General features: G+C 42.3%; 1 protein-coding gene across 3 annotated transcripts in view; it reads right to left on the reverse strand.

The window, feature by feature from the left end:
• The window catches only part of DNAJB14 (DnaJ heat shock protein family (Hsp40) member B14), a 35475-nt gene extending 19656 nt beyond the window's left edge, over window positions 1-15819 (reverse strand). The window contains exons 1-2 of one of the 3 annotated variants that reach the window (XM_077815068.1): window positions 15370-15805; window positions 6680-6854 (exon numbers count right to left, since the gene is read on the reverse strand). In XM_077815068.1, the coding sequence (XP_077671194.1) occupies window positions 6680-6854; window positions 15370-15502 (308 nt within the window). In that variant the 5' untranslated portion in view covers window positions 15503-15805. Of the gene's footprint in view, window positions 1-6679; window positions 6855-15369 lie in introns of all 3 variants that reach the window. The other 2 variants (XM_077815070.1, XM_077815069.1) reach the window with 2 other exon arrangements.
• Between the last annotated feature and the right edge of the window lie 676 nt (window positions 15820-16495).

Here is a 16495-nt window from a genome sequence, read left to right on the forward strand (position 1 = left end):
TTAAACCCTTTTATCTATGTTCTTGTTCATCATCTGCACTAAGACTGCAAAATGGTCTCTCTTTTCACTGAGTTTGCAGAAGCAGATGAAGAAAGATTGGACTGGACTTCAATAGGGCCACATGACTTGCAGTCTTTGCTGTATAGTTTTGGATCAATGGAAATGTGTTCAGGCAATTTTTTGGCTTACTTTCTAAATTCAAGTAAACTGCAATTACAGTAAATTTTAATCTGGTCTGGTAAAATTCTTGTTGCTATTATCTCATCCTTCTCACAGACTGGCACAGTTCCAATTCAGATTAAGGACTCTTCCTCCAAGCCTTCCTCTTGTACGAATAAAAGAACACAAGACACGACAAGAGATGCAATACTTCAACTAATTCTTCACAAGAATGTATCTCAACCACAGCAACATTTCTAATCATAGTAGGAAATTTTAGGTATTGGGCAATTTATTTGTGCTAAGGTTTTTATATTATTTTTTAAGAATATAAGACCTGGAACACCTTATGCATTTTAAATTGCTTTATTAAAAAAAAAAAAGATGTAAAATATAACATTTCTGTGTTTCTTAGACTCCTCTTCTGGGGCTGCCAGAGACAGTTGCATACTCACACTTGACAGGACTGAAAGGAACAGGAAGGATGGATTAACATGTTTCACAACTAATTCCTCGTTAAAGGGGTTTTAAAAAGTGTATAAAAACAGTTTATAATAAATGTGTTCTGTGGATCTCTGGTAGTCCACAGAACAATTTCAGGTGTTCTGCAGTGCTGCTTCTAGTGGAATGGCAAAGCATGTATCCATCTGTGATACTGGCAAACCAGCTAACCTGTGTATGACCCATAACAACTTAACAAGAGGCATTACAATTGTATCAGGAGAATTCACTTGCATGTGAATATCAAACAGATGTACTAGACAAGCAATCACTAACCCATTCATTTGTAGTAACAGAAATCAAGGGTAGATGCTAAATGTGTTTGTCTGTGTACCTGTATCCTGTTAGAAGTTTACCATTGTAACCAAATTAGCTTTTAGATTCTAAATATTTTCATGTCTTAATTGCCTTACATTATGTATAAGAATGTGTCCAGTTAATCTTAAGATCAAAGATGTGAGATACTGCAGAAACTAATATTATCTACATTGTCCTCGGCTTATCTATCCCTGTTATGCTGAATGACCGGATGTTGCCTTCTAGTGTAATTAGATTACGGTGTATACCCAGGGAAATGTTAACTTCAAAGTGGTGAGTCAGTGCATGCTCAACAAAGAGGAATCCATAGTCATATGCTGTGCTCAAAGCACCTGACAGCCCGCTTTTCGGGTCTGATCCTGCATCTCTTGTCTGCTGAGCTTTAAACAGGGAAAGTTTAAGCCATGGGACTGAGATCTTCCAAGTAGTTATTTGGAATACCCTGAAAAATGCAAGGAAAGACTAACGGACTCTACATAAGATGCATTTGGATTATAACCTTTTGGGATGAGTCCAGAGAGACTTTTGCAAGCCAGCAGACTCATCCATCACTGCTACAAATCTGATATAAGGACCTTGCAAGCATTTGTAATGTATATAATCTTTTAGCAATTCAATAACTTTCTTCTCTTTTTCTCTCAATAAATCTTTAGTTAGTTTATTAAGGATTGCCTGACAGTGTGACATTTGGGTAAGATCTGATACTCACATTGACCTGGGGGGTAAATGTCCGATCCTTTGGGATTAGCAGAACCTCACATATGGTGAACTGGGTTTTCAGTAACCTCTAGTTATATTATACCAGCTTGCCTAGATGGGAGCCAAGGGCTGCACTGCCTACAGGGGACTGTGTCTGGCTTCTTGTTAACCAGTGTGGTGCTGCAGAAGCTCTTTGATACTGGTTTGGTGACTACAGAACAAACCACCAATTTTGGGGTATTGTACACCCTGTTTCTTGCAGTCTGCCCTGAGTGTGGCACTCTCAGTGTGGCCCATACCAGGCACCCGGTAACACCACCTTCAAGCAATTCTCGTTCCTAAAACTTGTAACCCTATCCAGGACCCTATTACAGTTTTTGTGGAATTGGGAGGATGGTGTGTGTGTGTGTCTGTATTAAATGAACTAAAACAAGGGTGGAGGGGAAAAATCAAGTTTCTCCCACTGCTGTGTGGCTGCTTCCTGTCTTTGTTATGCTTGTTTTCTGTAAATTCAGCTGTGATCAAGAAGCAAACTCTTTGCTTCTGTAGTAAAATAGAACTTTTGAGGTGGAGATAGCATTAAAACAGGAGGAAGCTGGTTTGATCTGTCCTGCATTTGGCTTTTATATTACCGTCACTATGTACATTTTGAACAAGATGATCACTATTAGCAGGAAAGATGTACACATTTTAAGAAAATAAGTTATTTTCAAATACATTTCAGCTCACGAGAGAAGAGTTTCTCAGTATGTGAGTTGTCAAACTTCTGCACTGAACGAATAATATTCTTTTAAACTCTTCTTACTATTCATAGCATATCACTCAGTACTTATGCAATCAACCGAGAGGTATTGCATCTTACACTTCTCCCCATTGAGCAACTTGTTTGCACTGTCATGCAATGCTCTATAGCTATGGTGGCTATGAACCACGTCCCTTGCGTATATGGAAGAAATTTAAAAAACAGCACATCAGTGCTTGTTTATATTTGTATCTACCAACAATACTAGCGCAACACTGATGAAAACCAATGCAGTAAACCCATTTGTTGAGTTGTTCTGCTCCAGACTTGTCTCTACTGTGTATCTTAAATCTATTGTTATAACAAGCAAATTTAGGACAGTCTGATCAGGATAGGAATTCTAATGCAGAATGTTCCATTACAGGGATCTCAAAGGTAAGGTCCCCTCTCTTCTAAGGGCATGTCTGTGCTGATGAAAACAAACAAAACCCTGTAGGAAAACCACAAATCCACTGAAGCTGGATCCTGAATATCTTCTCTCAGTATCCATTAGCTTATCAATATGTATCCAAATGCTGCAGGAGGGCAGCTGGGGCAACAGAAAGAAGATGGGCTATACTTCAAATAAGTATACTTCAAATAAGTATAAACATCCAAAACAGTTTTAATTACATAGTCAGATTCATGAAACAACTAAACTCAACAAAATTGAGAACAGATTACAATTTTGGGATTTACCTCACACAAAACGGAAAAATGTGAAAAAAACCCCCACCTGACGAAGGAATTCATTCACCAATTCCCATGTAAAACTAATTTATTTATATTATTAAAATATATAAATTAATACCATCAAAATATATAAAATACTGAAGCATATTAATCCTGCCTTTACTCACACAGTAGTTCCCTATCCTTTACTCAAATCTACCACATCTGAATAACTATTTGAGATTGTTAATCCAGTAGTAAGGATTTCTTTTAATCAATCAGTCTATCTGGGGGTAGTACTGTATGACTGGAGAATAGCTATCATCATACCTAAACTTAAGAAAGGGGACAAAAACAATCCAGGCAATTACAGATCTGTTAGTCTAATCTCAGTAGTAATCAAGACTTTGGAACAAATTATGAAGAATAATTACATCCCTTTTTCTGTTTACCTCCGTGACTGTAATGTAACATGTGCTCATAAAAGGCAGATCATGCCAACCTAACCTGATTTCCTTCTTTGAGAAAAATAACTGATATTTTTAGATACGGGAAATCAACAGATCTAATATACTTGGATTTCAGTAAAACATTTGACACGATATTGCATGGGAAACTACTAGTTAAATTAGAAAAGATGGGAATAGTACAACAATTGTAAAGTAGATATGGAACTGGCTAATGGACAGAAGGCAATGGGTTGTGCAGAAAGATAACTATCAGATTGGAAGGTTATTAGTGGAGTTCTCCAAGAATCAGTTTTGGGACCAATCGTATTCAATAATTTTATTAATGACCTTGTCACAAAAAGTAGGAGTGTGCTAATGAAATTTGCTGATGATACAAAGTTGGGGGGCACTGGCAATTCAAAGGAGGATCCACATATTATACAGGAATATCTGGATGACCTTGTAGAACAACAGAAATGGGATGAAATCCAATAGTACAAGGTGTAAGATCATGCACTTAGTGTCTAATAATAAGAATTTTTGCTCCAAGCGTGGGGCTCATCAGATGGAAGGAAGCAATAGAGAAGAGACCTGGGTGTGTTGTTTGATCACGATAAGCCACCAATGTGATGGGGCTGCAAAAAGGCAAATGCGATCATAGGATGTATCAGGCAAGGCATTTCCAGTAGACACAGAGAAATATTAAAGCCATTGTACATGGCACTGGTAAGAGCTCATTTGGAATACTGTGTACAATTCTTATTACCCATGTTCAAGACAGAAAAATTTAAACTAGAACAGATGGAGAGAAGCACTACCTAGGAAGATCAGGGGAATAGAGGGCCTATCTTATGAGAGGAGATTGCAAGAGCTTGATTTGTTTAACATAGCAAAAAGAAGGCTAAGAGAAGAGATGAATGATTGCTCTCTATAAATACATTGGGGGGGGGGGGGTGAAAGGGTAAACAGCTATTTAAGCTAAAGGACAATGCTGATACAACAACAAATGGGTATAAAGTGGCCATGAACAAATGTAGGCTGGAAATTAGACGGTTTCTAACCAACAGAGGAACGAGGTTCTGGAACAGCTTCCCAATAGGAGTTGTGGGCACTAACAAATTAATTAGTTTTAAGGGACAGCTGGGATACACCATTTATGAGTGGGATTGTATGATGCGGTGGCTTGCAATGATATGAGGCAAGGCCTGGCAGCCCTGGGGTCCCTTCTGATTTATGTCTTATGTTCTTAAAGGTTACACTTCAAGTGCCTGATGTCAGAATTACTAACAGGTGACTCAAGGTGACATGCTGTGGCCACTGAACGTTGGCAGCACGCATATACACTGAGTTCGAGCCTTGCCCTTGGCAGCTTTTTCTGTCCAGTAGAACCTCAGAGTTATGAACACCTCCGGAATGGAGGCTGTTCATCACTCTGAAACGTTCGTAACCCTGAATAAAATGTTATGGTTGTTTTTTCAAAAGTTTACAACTGAACATTGACTTAATACAGCTTTGAAACTTTACTATGAAAAAGAAAAATGCTGCTTTTAACCATCTTAATTGAAATGAAACAAGAACAGAAACAGTTTCCTTACCTCATTAAGCTTTTTTTGGAAATGTTCCCTTTATGTTTTTAGTAGTTTACGTTTAACAGTACTATACTATATTTTTCTGACTGCGTACTTCCACTTCCAAATGAAGTGTGTGGTGGACCAGGCAGTCCATAACTCTGCTGTTCTACTGTATGTGTTGCTCGCTGCCTGCATGCTGTAGGAGCTCCTTCTGGAAGTTTAAACTGGAAGTTTTGCTTTCAAGGTAAGAGCTGATATTTCAAAGTGCTCTAAAGTCCTCATGCACACCCACACTTTTTGTTAGAGGTATTGTCAAAGAAAATTACATTAAATAGAAAGATGATGAAAGACTCTAGTAACCAGCAGCAATAGGGCACTCTAATCAAGATGCATGCTGTGCACTAGTTTCCTGAACAATGGGACTGGGTGTAACCAAAAAGCAACTTTTATCAAAGTTGCTATGATCAAAGGGGTTACTGGGCTTCAGGAAACAAACCCATAACAGGGAGCCCTATTCTAAACATTGGCATACAGTTGATACTGACTAACGTGAAGGATACTGCCATCAGTCAAAACAGTAACCAATGTTTTTACTTTCTAAGAGAATTTATCCAATCTACACAAACCAAAAAGGACAACTATTGTTTCCATCCCTCAAAGTGCTGTCCTTGAGGAAAAAAGGTCCAAAGGAAATGCAAGACACTAGAAAATTTTCAGTCACGTGGCCCTTTTAAAAACTTTTATAGCAGATCTCAATGATAATTTCTCCCCCACAAATTGCCATAAGGGGGGGGGGGGTGAAGAGAATCAAGAATTGCTCAAGCTACAAGGAAAATTTTAAAATGATACTCTAAGCTAAAGGAATTTTTCATCTTGACAGAATGAAAATCAAGGTGAAACCTTAACTGTGCTGGCTCTACTCTTCCACTATAATATTGCTGCGCTATATGAGGCCTGGGGTAGAATTAGTAGTCCAAGCTGAGGTCATTTAATCAAGGGGTTCCTTAGACACAGCTCCCTCCAATAAGGAGCTGCTTTTAATATTCAAATTAATCTAAAACCCATGTGCATAGTATGATTGTCTTGAAAATTTTAATGTTAGCTGTGAATGTATTCATACTTTTCCTCACAGTTCTAACCCCTGGATTTTTAATTTCACTTTGAAGTAGTATATTTTAGACACCTTATAAATATCTAAGATAGAAACACTGCCTTGAAGGTTTCACATCAGGACTTCCACAGTCACTGCCATTTTGCCATGACAGCTCCTCAATAACAACCTTGGATTTTTTAACAGGTAGAGATATTTGCAATGTAGATTTGTACAATACTCTCACAAGGAATGAACATATATCACAATTTGTGTTATTCAAAAAAAAATTAAAAGTCTCCATTCAGTGCCAGCATCTCTACTCTAAAGATGAGCTAGGTCTAGGAGATGCTTCTTTAGATTCTTTACCTCAAAGCTTAAGTGAATAATATCCACAAGCATATGATACAAGAGGTGATGTATTTATGCAAGTCGATACCTGAGTACTCCTTCCACTTGATCTTTGGTGTAGCCTTTCCCACTTTCACCTGCAGCAGACGCATTGCTGTCCTTTGTACTACTGGGTTTACTTTGATCATTGCCATTTGCTGGCTTTTGGCAGTATGGACCACTCCCAGCAGCACTTCCATTCTTCATAATTGCTTCCAACAAAACTGTAGAGACAATATAACCATAACATCATAATACACATTGCAGATGAAAGAGCCCTATTAGGGTAGGGGCTCTGAAACATTTTCATTCCGTGGACCACATCTTAAGAGATTGTCTTATGGATCCCCCCTCACCTGGTCCACACCCCTTCTATTCACAAACACAAAATTCTTGAAGCAACTGCTTACAATGGAAAGCATTTAGAAATTGCTAAATGGTCGACTCGTGCCCCCAGTCTCCCCTCCTCCTTCTTCTTTTCTAATGTAGCAATGTAGAGTAGTGGAGACAGCTAGGCTGGTTCCTCACTTTCCAGCTGCTTTTACAAGTATTTATCCCCCTCTTTGCAAAGAAAGCCCTAAATGCCTGAATAAGTACCTGGAAATAGAAAGGAGGAATCAGCTCTCCACACACCATCAGCAGTACACAGAGTCTGAGAACTACTGAAATAGGTTCTTTAGTGTTTAGTTTATCTCCTAGGGACCACTGCAGGACTGGCCCAACAACAGATATGGGCTTGGGCTTAATTCTTGGCCCTTTTTCCTGGACCAAGGGTTGGAAGTGCTATACAAGGCAAAGTGCTGAGACGCAAGGAGCAGAAGTGTGTCATGTCACAACAGCAGATTAAGGAATGGTTCTTGGAGGATACAAAGTGAATCTCAGCCCATCTTCTTTGTCTAGAAGGACAGTAATCTTAAGAAAAGCAATATGACAAGAAGGGTTGTCATAAATATAAAGGAAAGGGTAAACCCCTTTGAAATCCCTCCTGGCCAGGGGAAAGCTCCTCTCACCTGTAAAGGGTTAAGAAGCTAAAGGTAACCTCGCTGGCACCTGACCAAAATGACCAATGAGGAGACAAGATACTTTCAAAAGCTGGGAGGAGGGAGAGAAACAAAGGGTCTGTGTGTCTGTCTATATTCTGTCTTGGCCGGGGATAGACCAGGAATGGAGTCTTAGAACTTTTAGTAAGTAATCTAGCTAGGTACGTGTTAGATTATGATTTCTTTAAATGGCTGAGAAAAGAATTGTGCTGAATAGAATAACTATTTCTGTCTGTGTATTTTTTTTGTAACTTAAGGTTTTGCCTAGAGGGGTTCTCTATGTTTTGAATCTAATTACCCTGTAAGGTATCTACCATCCTGATTTTACAGGGGGGATTTCTTTATTTCTATTTACTTCTATTTTTTTATTAAAAGTCTTCTTGTAAGAAAACTGAATGCTTTTTCATTGTTCTCAGATCCAAGGGTTTGGGTCTGTGGTCACCTATACAAATTGGTGAGGCTTTTTATCCAACATTTCCCAGGAAAGGGGGGGTGCAAGTGTTGGGAGGATTGTTCATTGTTCTTAAGATCCAAGGGTCTGGGTCTGTAGTCACCTAGGCAAATTGGTGAGGCTTTTTACCAAACCTTGTCCAGGAAGTGGGGTGCAAGGTTTTGGGAAGTATTTTGGGGGGAAAGACGCATCCAAACAGCTCTTCCCCAGTAACCAGTATTAGTTTGGTGGTGGTAGCGGCCAATCCAAGGACAAAGGGTGGAATATTTTGTACCTTGGGGAAGTTTTGACCTAAGCTGGTAAAGATAAGCTTAGGAGGTTTTTCATGCAGATCCCCACATCTGTACCCTAGAGTTCAGAGTGGGGGAGGAACCTTGACAAGGGTACATTCTGGACAGTGAGGACATGTGAAAGTAGTATATATCCCCAGAACTCTGAAAGGAATACAAAAGACACCCTTCACTTCCCATAAAGAGGAGGCAATTCACAGAAACAGAGGTCATCGGGCATTGACATTGCTATGGTCCGTTTACAGAGATAGTATATGGAGGGCTTGAAAAATAATAAATCCATTCACCTATTTGCTAGTATTGTAATGAGTAGGAATCTTTCCCTGACTAGTGTGGGGCCATCAATTTCTGCAGAAGAATAAACATTTTTTCTTTATAATATTAAGTTTCTAACACTTATGGCTGAGATACCCTGCCAAATGTGAACTGAACACAAACCAATGGACTGTTGCCTTCCTAAGTCTGCAAACAGCTCCTTTGTTTCTGCTGCTGATTCAAAATGACAAGCAGGAGCAGAGTGAAAACAAGAAGACTGATCGATTTCTCTTCTTACAGAGACAAGGTGGGTGAGGTAGTATCTTTTATTGGACCAACTTCTGTTAGTGAGAGAGATGAGCTTTCAAGCTAACACAAACCTGGACCAGCTTCTGTTGTTGAGAGAGATGAGCTGAAGAGGTTTGTGTTAGCCTGAAAGCTCATCTCTCTCACTAACAGAAGTTGGTCCAATAAAAGATACTACCTCACCCACCTTGTCTCTCTTATATCCTGGGACTGATACAGCTACAGCAATGCTGCATACAATTGCTGTAGCTCACGAAAGCTCATGCTCAGATAAATTGGTTAGTCTCTAAGGTGCCACAAGGACTCCTTTTCTTTTTGCGAATACAGACTAACAAGGCTGTTACTCTGAAAATTGCTCTGCTGTAATTCGGAACCTCTGGGCAGGAGTGAAATTCCATAATCATGTGATCTATTATGATCAGTAGCTGTCTCTGTGCCACTGGAGGATCACTTATACCTTGGACTTTAGAAATGCTTTGTGCTGGCAGGGTGGCATAAAGCAGCCACAAAGCAAGGCAGAATCTGGGCCTATGTCTTTTGTAGAAGTCAAGATACCTGACTGTATCTGTAGATACTGCTTGTACTTTTTACTGAAGGAAACAAACCTTTGCTGATCTACATCTAACTTCTCAATTAACTTACTTTTCAAATTGAGACATCTCTTCCACTGGGAAATTTGAAGAATGTTTGCAGAAATGAAGATGGGAATCTGGAAGAAGCTTGCTAAAATATGGTTTAAGCATAATCTTCAACAGTTAATTCCACTGTATCTTTACATGCCGCAAAGGAGACATACTAATATTGAAGATTCTAATCATTATATCTAATTACAAAGAGGCATACATCACAAAAAACCAAAAAGTGTTAAAGAATGAAGAATTAAACTGCTGTCTTGAATGGTTGCGTTGAAAATTAACAAATAAATGAACCCATGTGGTAAAAAATAGTAATGCACTTCACTTATTCTGAAGGGTGTTGTTTAGATTTAATTATAACCATATTGGACAGCATATCAGAAGTAAAAAATATGAGATTGCATTACAATACCACTTGCCATTAAATCAATGAGAAGTAGGATGATAGGGATTTTAGTGAGAATTATCAAAGCGAGATAAGAGAGGTTCTACTGCAATTGATAAATCTATGTGTTTGTTTTGGAATCCTTTGGGAATAAAGTTCCTATATAAATAAAATATAATTAAATCTTTATAAATTAAATACCATTAGTGACTGAAAGGTGCTCAGATACTACAGTGACGAGACAAGCAAAGACAGAAATGGACCACATCATAGTTCTTATGCCTTTGTCACTTCCAGGCTGGAAAGTTGTAATGCCCTCTATTTAGGGGTATCCTTGAAAGTCACTCTGACTCTTCAGCTACCAAGAACATGGCTGTTCATGTCGAACCTGGCCCGGGCCAACACCAATACAGTTTTGCGTTCCACACTCTGCACTAGCTCCCAATCAATTTACAAGTGAAATTCAGAGTACTGATTATTGTCTGGAGACCTACCCTACAGCTGTCTCCAAAGCTGAACTCATGACACTAGTGGTAGGGCATACTCATACTGGGCCCTTAAATATCCTTACCTCCTTTTTAAATTCCAACAGAGCTCAAATTTGCCAATTTTTAAGATGCAGTGAAAGATGCATTGTGACTTGTTCCAATTTTGGTTTCATGTAGTCAGTAGATGGGGAGCAACTTTATCCTAACTTAAGGGGCTAATTTAGAGGCCAGAGATATTGAAAAGTCACTTTATAGAACAAGATGGCAGGCTACATAGGGAGATATTAAGTTTCATACACTATCAACAACACAATGCTTTATAAATTCCCAAAGAAAGTTTCCACTCACTTTTTAAGCTTGTTGGAGTTTTACATCATTAAATAACTCCGTTTTCTCTAAGAGACTGGGAAGAGAGAACTAGAACCCCTAGGGTTCAAAAAAAAAAACTAGATAAGTTCATGGTCCAGAAATGGCTATTAGCCAGGATTGGCAGGGATGCAAAACCATGCTTTGAAGCATCCCTAGTCTCTGTTAGCCAGAAGCTGGGAATGGGCGATAGGGGATGGATCACTTGGTGATCTGTTCTGTTCATGCCCTCTGAAGAACCTGGCATTGGCAGGATACTGCCAGGATACTGGGCTAGATAGATCATTGGTCTGACCCAGTATGGCCATCCTTCTGTTCTTAAAACCTTCTCTACAGCCTTCTTGTAAAGTCTGCCACAACACACAGTGGTGGTTTGGATGACCTAGTGGTAAAAAACATCTAAGGTCTGTCTACACTAGCATTTTCATCATTATTACCACAGAGGGAGCTGCACTAGTGTGACAGCGGGAAATCTCCTAAAAAACAGTAGTGTAGACATACTAAAAAGCCCCAAAAACACTTTGCAATAGTTTCCAGATCTTCTAAGATTCTAGAGCATCCACTTGATGGTCCAAATATAATATAGAATATAAATAGTATATTCCATACAAAAAAAAAAAACCCTTCCAAAGAACATTATTAAGGTTTCAAATCAAGCACTCGCGTTAGGAAGAGCCAGAACTAATGTTGCCCATGAAACCTTAATTTTGCCTGCTTGCGTATGTGTGCATTAGCTTTAAATTACGTGATAACATACTATTTTTCCCACAGGACCCCTGCTTCATTCACTGGAAAGAAGGGATGGTACACTTATAATGAGGCAGCTATTCCATATTTCCTTTTATCCTCATCATTCAATATGTGATTCCATTCCTTATTACTGCACATCACCCAAATCCTGACCTGAATATAATTTTTTTTTAAATTTTACTCAAAGGCTTATCTATTGCACTCATCACTGTAATAGCACCTCACAATTTTTTTTCAACACCTTGGTGAGGTAGAGAGATATTATCCTTATTTTATAGATAGGAAACAAGCACAGAGTGATTAAAACCTAAATTTGGAAGAGCCCACTAATTTTTGAGTACCCAGTTTAAGACACTTAGGGTATGTCTACACTGCAATCTAAGCCTGCCATTGTGCTAACCCAGGACTTGGACCCAGGACCTTACAGGGCTGGAGGGTTTGAGCTTCTGACAAGCCAGGGCTGGAGAGTCTGAGCCCTCAGACTTTGCAGTGTAGATACAGCCTAGCTTGACTGAGGTCCCAAGAGTCATCTGGAAATATCACACAATTCCCTGGGACAACTTCCTTAGCTCTCTAACCCAACATTCTGCAATCCACTCTACTGAAAATGGAAACCACGCCCCCCTTTGCAAAGCAGCAACTCAGGTCAGCATTAACCCATTTTCTTCTGATTAGAGATCTGCAAGCACATTATGAGAGAGCCTTCTGGGGTTTGCAATGGAGAGTGAACCAATCACGCCTTTTGTAAAGTGACCTGCTTCTTAACAATCTGCAGGACAGCAGTAAAGTCTTCCCAAAGTGCACCACAGTCCGTGCATTACCCCTCTCTGCAGGCAACGCCCCCGCAGCTCTCATTGGCCAGTTTGGTTCCCACCCAATGGGAGCTGTGGGGGTGGTGCTTGCAGGCAAGAGCAGCACACAGAGACCCCCTTCCTTCCCTCCTTCCCTCCCCGCAGGGCCGCTTCCGGGAGCTGCACGGGGCCAGGGCAGGCAAAGAGCTTGCCCTTAGCGGCAGCCTTGCTGCACCACCAGAGATTGCAATGGTGACCACTGCCATAGGGAAATGTACAAAATTATTAACTCTAGTCAGTGTAAGAGGCAAGACTGAAACTCAGTCTCCTGGCTTCCAGTCCAATATTCCTTTTTATAGACAAAGGGTATTTTCATGAAGGCCATCCAACTAAGCCATGGCAAGTGTTTTGGATTAACACAGGCTTTTGGTAGTACTTAAGACATACAGGCAAAGTGGAAGAGGTGAAAAGCATGTGACCTATCAATTCTGCATAGGACTCTGGGATAAGGAGGCAATGGATTTCCCCTGTCCTAATGATCCCTAATATATCTATCTTTTATTCCAGAAGAAGCAACCTACTGTAATTTTAAAAAACAACAACAGATGCTGTGAGTCCTTACTTTTTGCTTGCTCACATAATTTAACAGGTAGGCACAGGAGGAGGGAACGTGTTTGGTAAATATATACTTGATATTAAGGTAAGAACCTGGAGCACCTAGAGCTGATATTTTTGGAGCATCACCCTAGAGAGCATCACCCTAGAGATAGTATTGCCTACTATCAGTTTTTGGAGCATCACCCTAGAGAGCATCACCTTTAATTTGAAATATACTATGCTGCAGTATTTAATTGTGTGTGGAAATCTTCATTTCTGTGAAAAGAATAAAAAGAAACTTACTTATCCTTTCACGAAAATAAAGGGAATTTCAGCGGAGACTGGAAACTCAACAAGTCACTGCATGCACTAATATCTAGAATAAACTTCTGGCATAGCATGACTAGAAGACCTTAAGACCTTGTCTACAGCCACTTTACAGCACTGAAACTTTCTCACTCAGGGGTGTGAAAAAACACCCCCCTTGAGGGATGCAAGTTTCAGCACTGTAAAACAGCAGTGTAGACAGTGCTCCCAGCGTTGGGAGCTACTCCCCTCATGGGGGTGGTTTTTTTCACAGTGCTGGGAGACCTCTTTACACAGCCATGTTAAAATGCTGCTGTAGCAGCGCTTTACCGTTGGTAGTGAAGACATACCCTTAGACAGGCAATGACCATGCCGATAATAAAATTTAAAACCATGCTATTGTTTCCTCTAAAGAACCATCTTTTAAACAATTGCTAGAAAGACAGACGCTGTAATATGAAAAATCATTAGTAACTGGCCAAAGACTAGTGCAGACCCAGTTCACAATGGAATAGAACAACTTGTACTAGTGCAGTGAATCATGGTGTAAAGCACGTCCGCAGTAATGGTTTGGCCCAATTCAGCCATGTTGGTGGCTAAAAGTGCAAACAATAACCCACAATAAATTCTTTCAACAGGAGAATTAGGGATGTAAATATCGTTTAAAAAGTTAACCGCTTAAATTATTAAAAATGTGTCCTTTAGAACAGGGGTTCTCAACCTTTTTCTTTCTGAGGCCCCACCAACATGCTATCAAAACTCTATGGCCCACCTGTGCCACAACACACTGTTTTTCTGCATATAAAAGCCAGAGCTGGCATTAGGGGAAGGAAGCAGGGCAACTGCATGGGGCCCTACACCATGGAGGGCCCCATGAAGCTAAGCTGCTCAGGCTTTGGCTTCAGCCCCAGGTGGTGGGGTCAGGGCAGCGTGGGCTTTCTGCCCTGGGTTCTAAAAAGTCTAATGCCAGTCCTCTTTGGCGGACCCCCTGAAACCTGCTCGTGGACCCCCAGGGGGCCTCAGACCCCTGATTGAGAACTGCTGACTTAAACGGTTAACAGATCAAGCAGCTGGGGCCACTCCAGCCAACGCAGGGACCCTGGGACTGGCCAGCCAGCTCGGGGTTAACGGTTAAGGTGGGTTAACTGATAAAACTAATGCTTACCGGTTAACTTTTTACATCCCTAAAGAGAGCATGGTAAATCAAAGTCATGTTCCTTCCAACTGTTTTAGCTAAATGTTTTAGTGAAGTGCTTCTCTGAATTTCAACTAACTCTTCAAGCCTTTTAGAGTATGTCTACACAACAACTAGGCACCGGCAGCTGGCACAGGCCACATCTAGCTGCTGTGTAAAAATACTCTTTGGCAACTTGTATGACATAGCAGTCTATGACCCAGTGTAGTGGAACAAAGCTGAACTTGTGCTTGTCTAGGGCTGACTTCAATTCCTGATTCCAGTCAAAGGATTCTCTTCCCAACTCCACTTTCTCCTTTTAAACACCCGAACAGTCAATCTCCCAACAGTTAAACCTCTTACTATTTGGTTTCCCTGTTACACGTCTAGAGCCAGACCAGTCTGAATACTGCTGAACAAAAAAGCTAATCATTTTGGGTTCGCTTCTAGGGCCCTCGCCTTGGCCTGCATCTGTATACACACACGTGCTCTACGCACATGTGAAATTTTCTGTGCACATCACTTGAAGTCCGAGGTGCGCGATTTCACAGGCACAAAGTCCACTGACGTGTTCGGCTCACCAGGGTACGTCTGTGTTCATGGGGCACAGCCACAAAGAGGCCACACTGGGTGAAGGTGGCCCAGAGATCACTAGTGTCTCCCCTCCGGTGGTCAGGCCCTACCCAAGGCCGCCCAGGGGCGTTATGTTCGGCAAACCTAGAGGAGAGGGGGCAACAACAGGCGGGATGGGGCCTCAGAGACCACCTAGGCCGAGGAGAGCTAGTCTGGGCTTTTGCCCAGGGCTGGGGGGCGCGGCCCCCGGGGGTGGCAGTCGGGCGCCGGTGGGTGCGGCCCAAAGAGAGGGGTCGCGGGGCGGTCAGCCGGGGAGGGGGTCCGGGCCTCACCTCGGGCGGTCTCGGTCGGGTAGAGCTTCTGGGCCTTGTGGAGGAAGCGCAGCGCCCGCTCGCGGTTGGCGGCCTCCAGCGCCTCCCGGGCGATCTCGATGCATTTCTCGGCCTCGTCCCGGTTCCCCTCCATGGGCTTCTCCTTGCGCCGCCTCCGCCCGCCGCAGCGCAGAGAGAAGGGGCCTGAAGCCAGAGCGGAGCCGAGCTGGGGGGGAGGGGAAGGGGGTCGGGCTCTTCCTCACTCCGCACGAACCGTCCCGGCGCGCCGCATCCTCCCCGCCGCTACGGCAACACCCGCGCGCGGCTCCGACCGGCCGAGCCGCCGGCTGCTTCCGGGCCAAACTGCGCGACGGCGGTGAGCGGGCGCTGTGGGCGCGCGTGCGCACTGCGCCGCCAGACGCAGCCCGGGGCTGGGGCTGGGGCTGGCGGAGCGTGTCCCGTGAACCCCTCCCTGCCCGGGTGCATCCTGCTGCCTCCCGCTCCAGCGGGCCTGCGGGGCTACTAGAGAAATCACGCTGGGACACTCCCCCCGGCGGTAGCGTGGTGAGCAATGGGCAGATGGCCGACAGGAGGGGCCCCTGGTGGCAGGAGTAGAGAGGGGGATAAGCGTCTCTAACCGGGGGGGCATGCTCTGACAGTGCCCCATGAACTCGCAGTGCGCTGGATCAGAGGCAGCGCTTGCCTTCGAAGGCAACAACTTGTACCGCCTCCATGGCGAATACCTCCTAAACAAACCACAGTGAGAGCTAAGGACGATGGCAAGCTGCAGTCGTGGGGTGTTGTAAAGCACAGGCAGAGACTAGTCACTAAATCTCGTTTTAAGTGTTTGATGACTGCACTCCTGCCCAGCGAGTGCCACCATTTACAAGAGACTATGACCAACCCCCATCATGCATATAAAGGTTAACAGTAATTATGGAAACCTTTCAGATGGCTTGGGCTGTTTTCCTAGCAACAGAATTATTTTCTAGCTAGAAAGTACTTCATTTCCCTCCATTTTTTAGATTTGGGGAAAAGGGGCATGTAGCAGTTCTTTAAAATGGTAAGGGAGACATCCTTTAACCTTAAACTGTTCTTTCCTTCTTCCTCCCCTGAAATCATTCACTTGATGCTACACTCTATGCAT

The sequence above is a fragment of the Eretmochelys imbricata genome, chromosome 4 (assembly GCF_965152235.1).
Source record: "Eretmochelys imbricata isolate rEreImb1 chromosome 4, rEreImb1.hap1, whole genome shotgun sequence".
NCBI lineage: Eukaryota > Metazoa > Chordata > Testudines > Cheloniidae > Eretmochelys > Eretmochelys imbricata.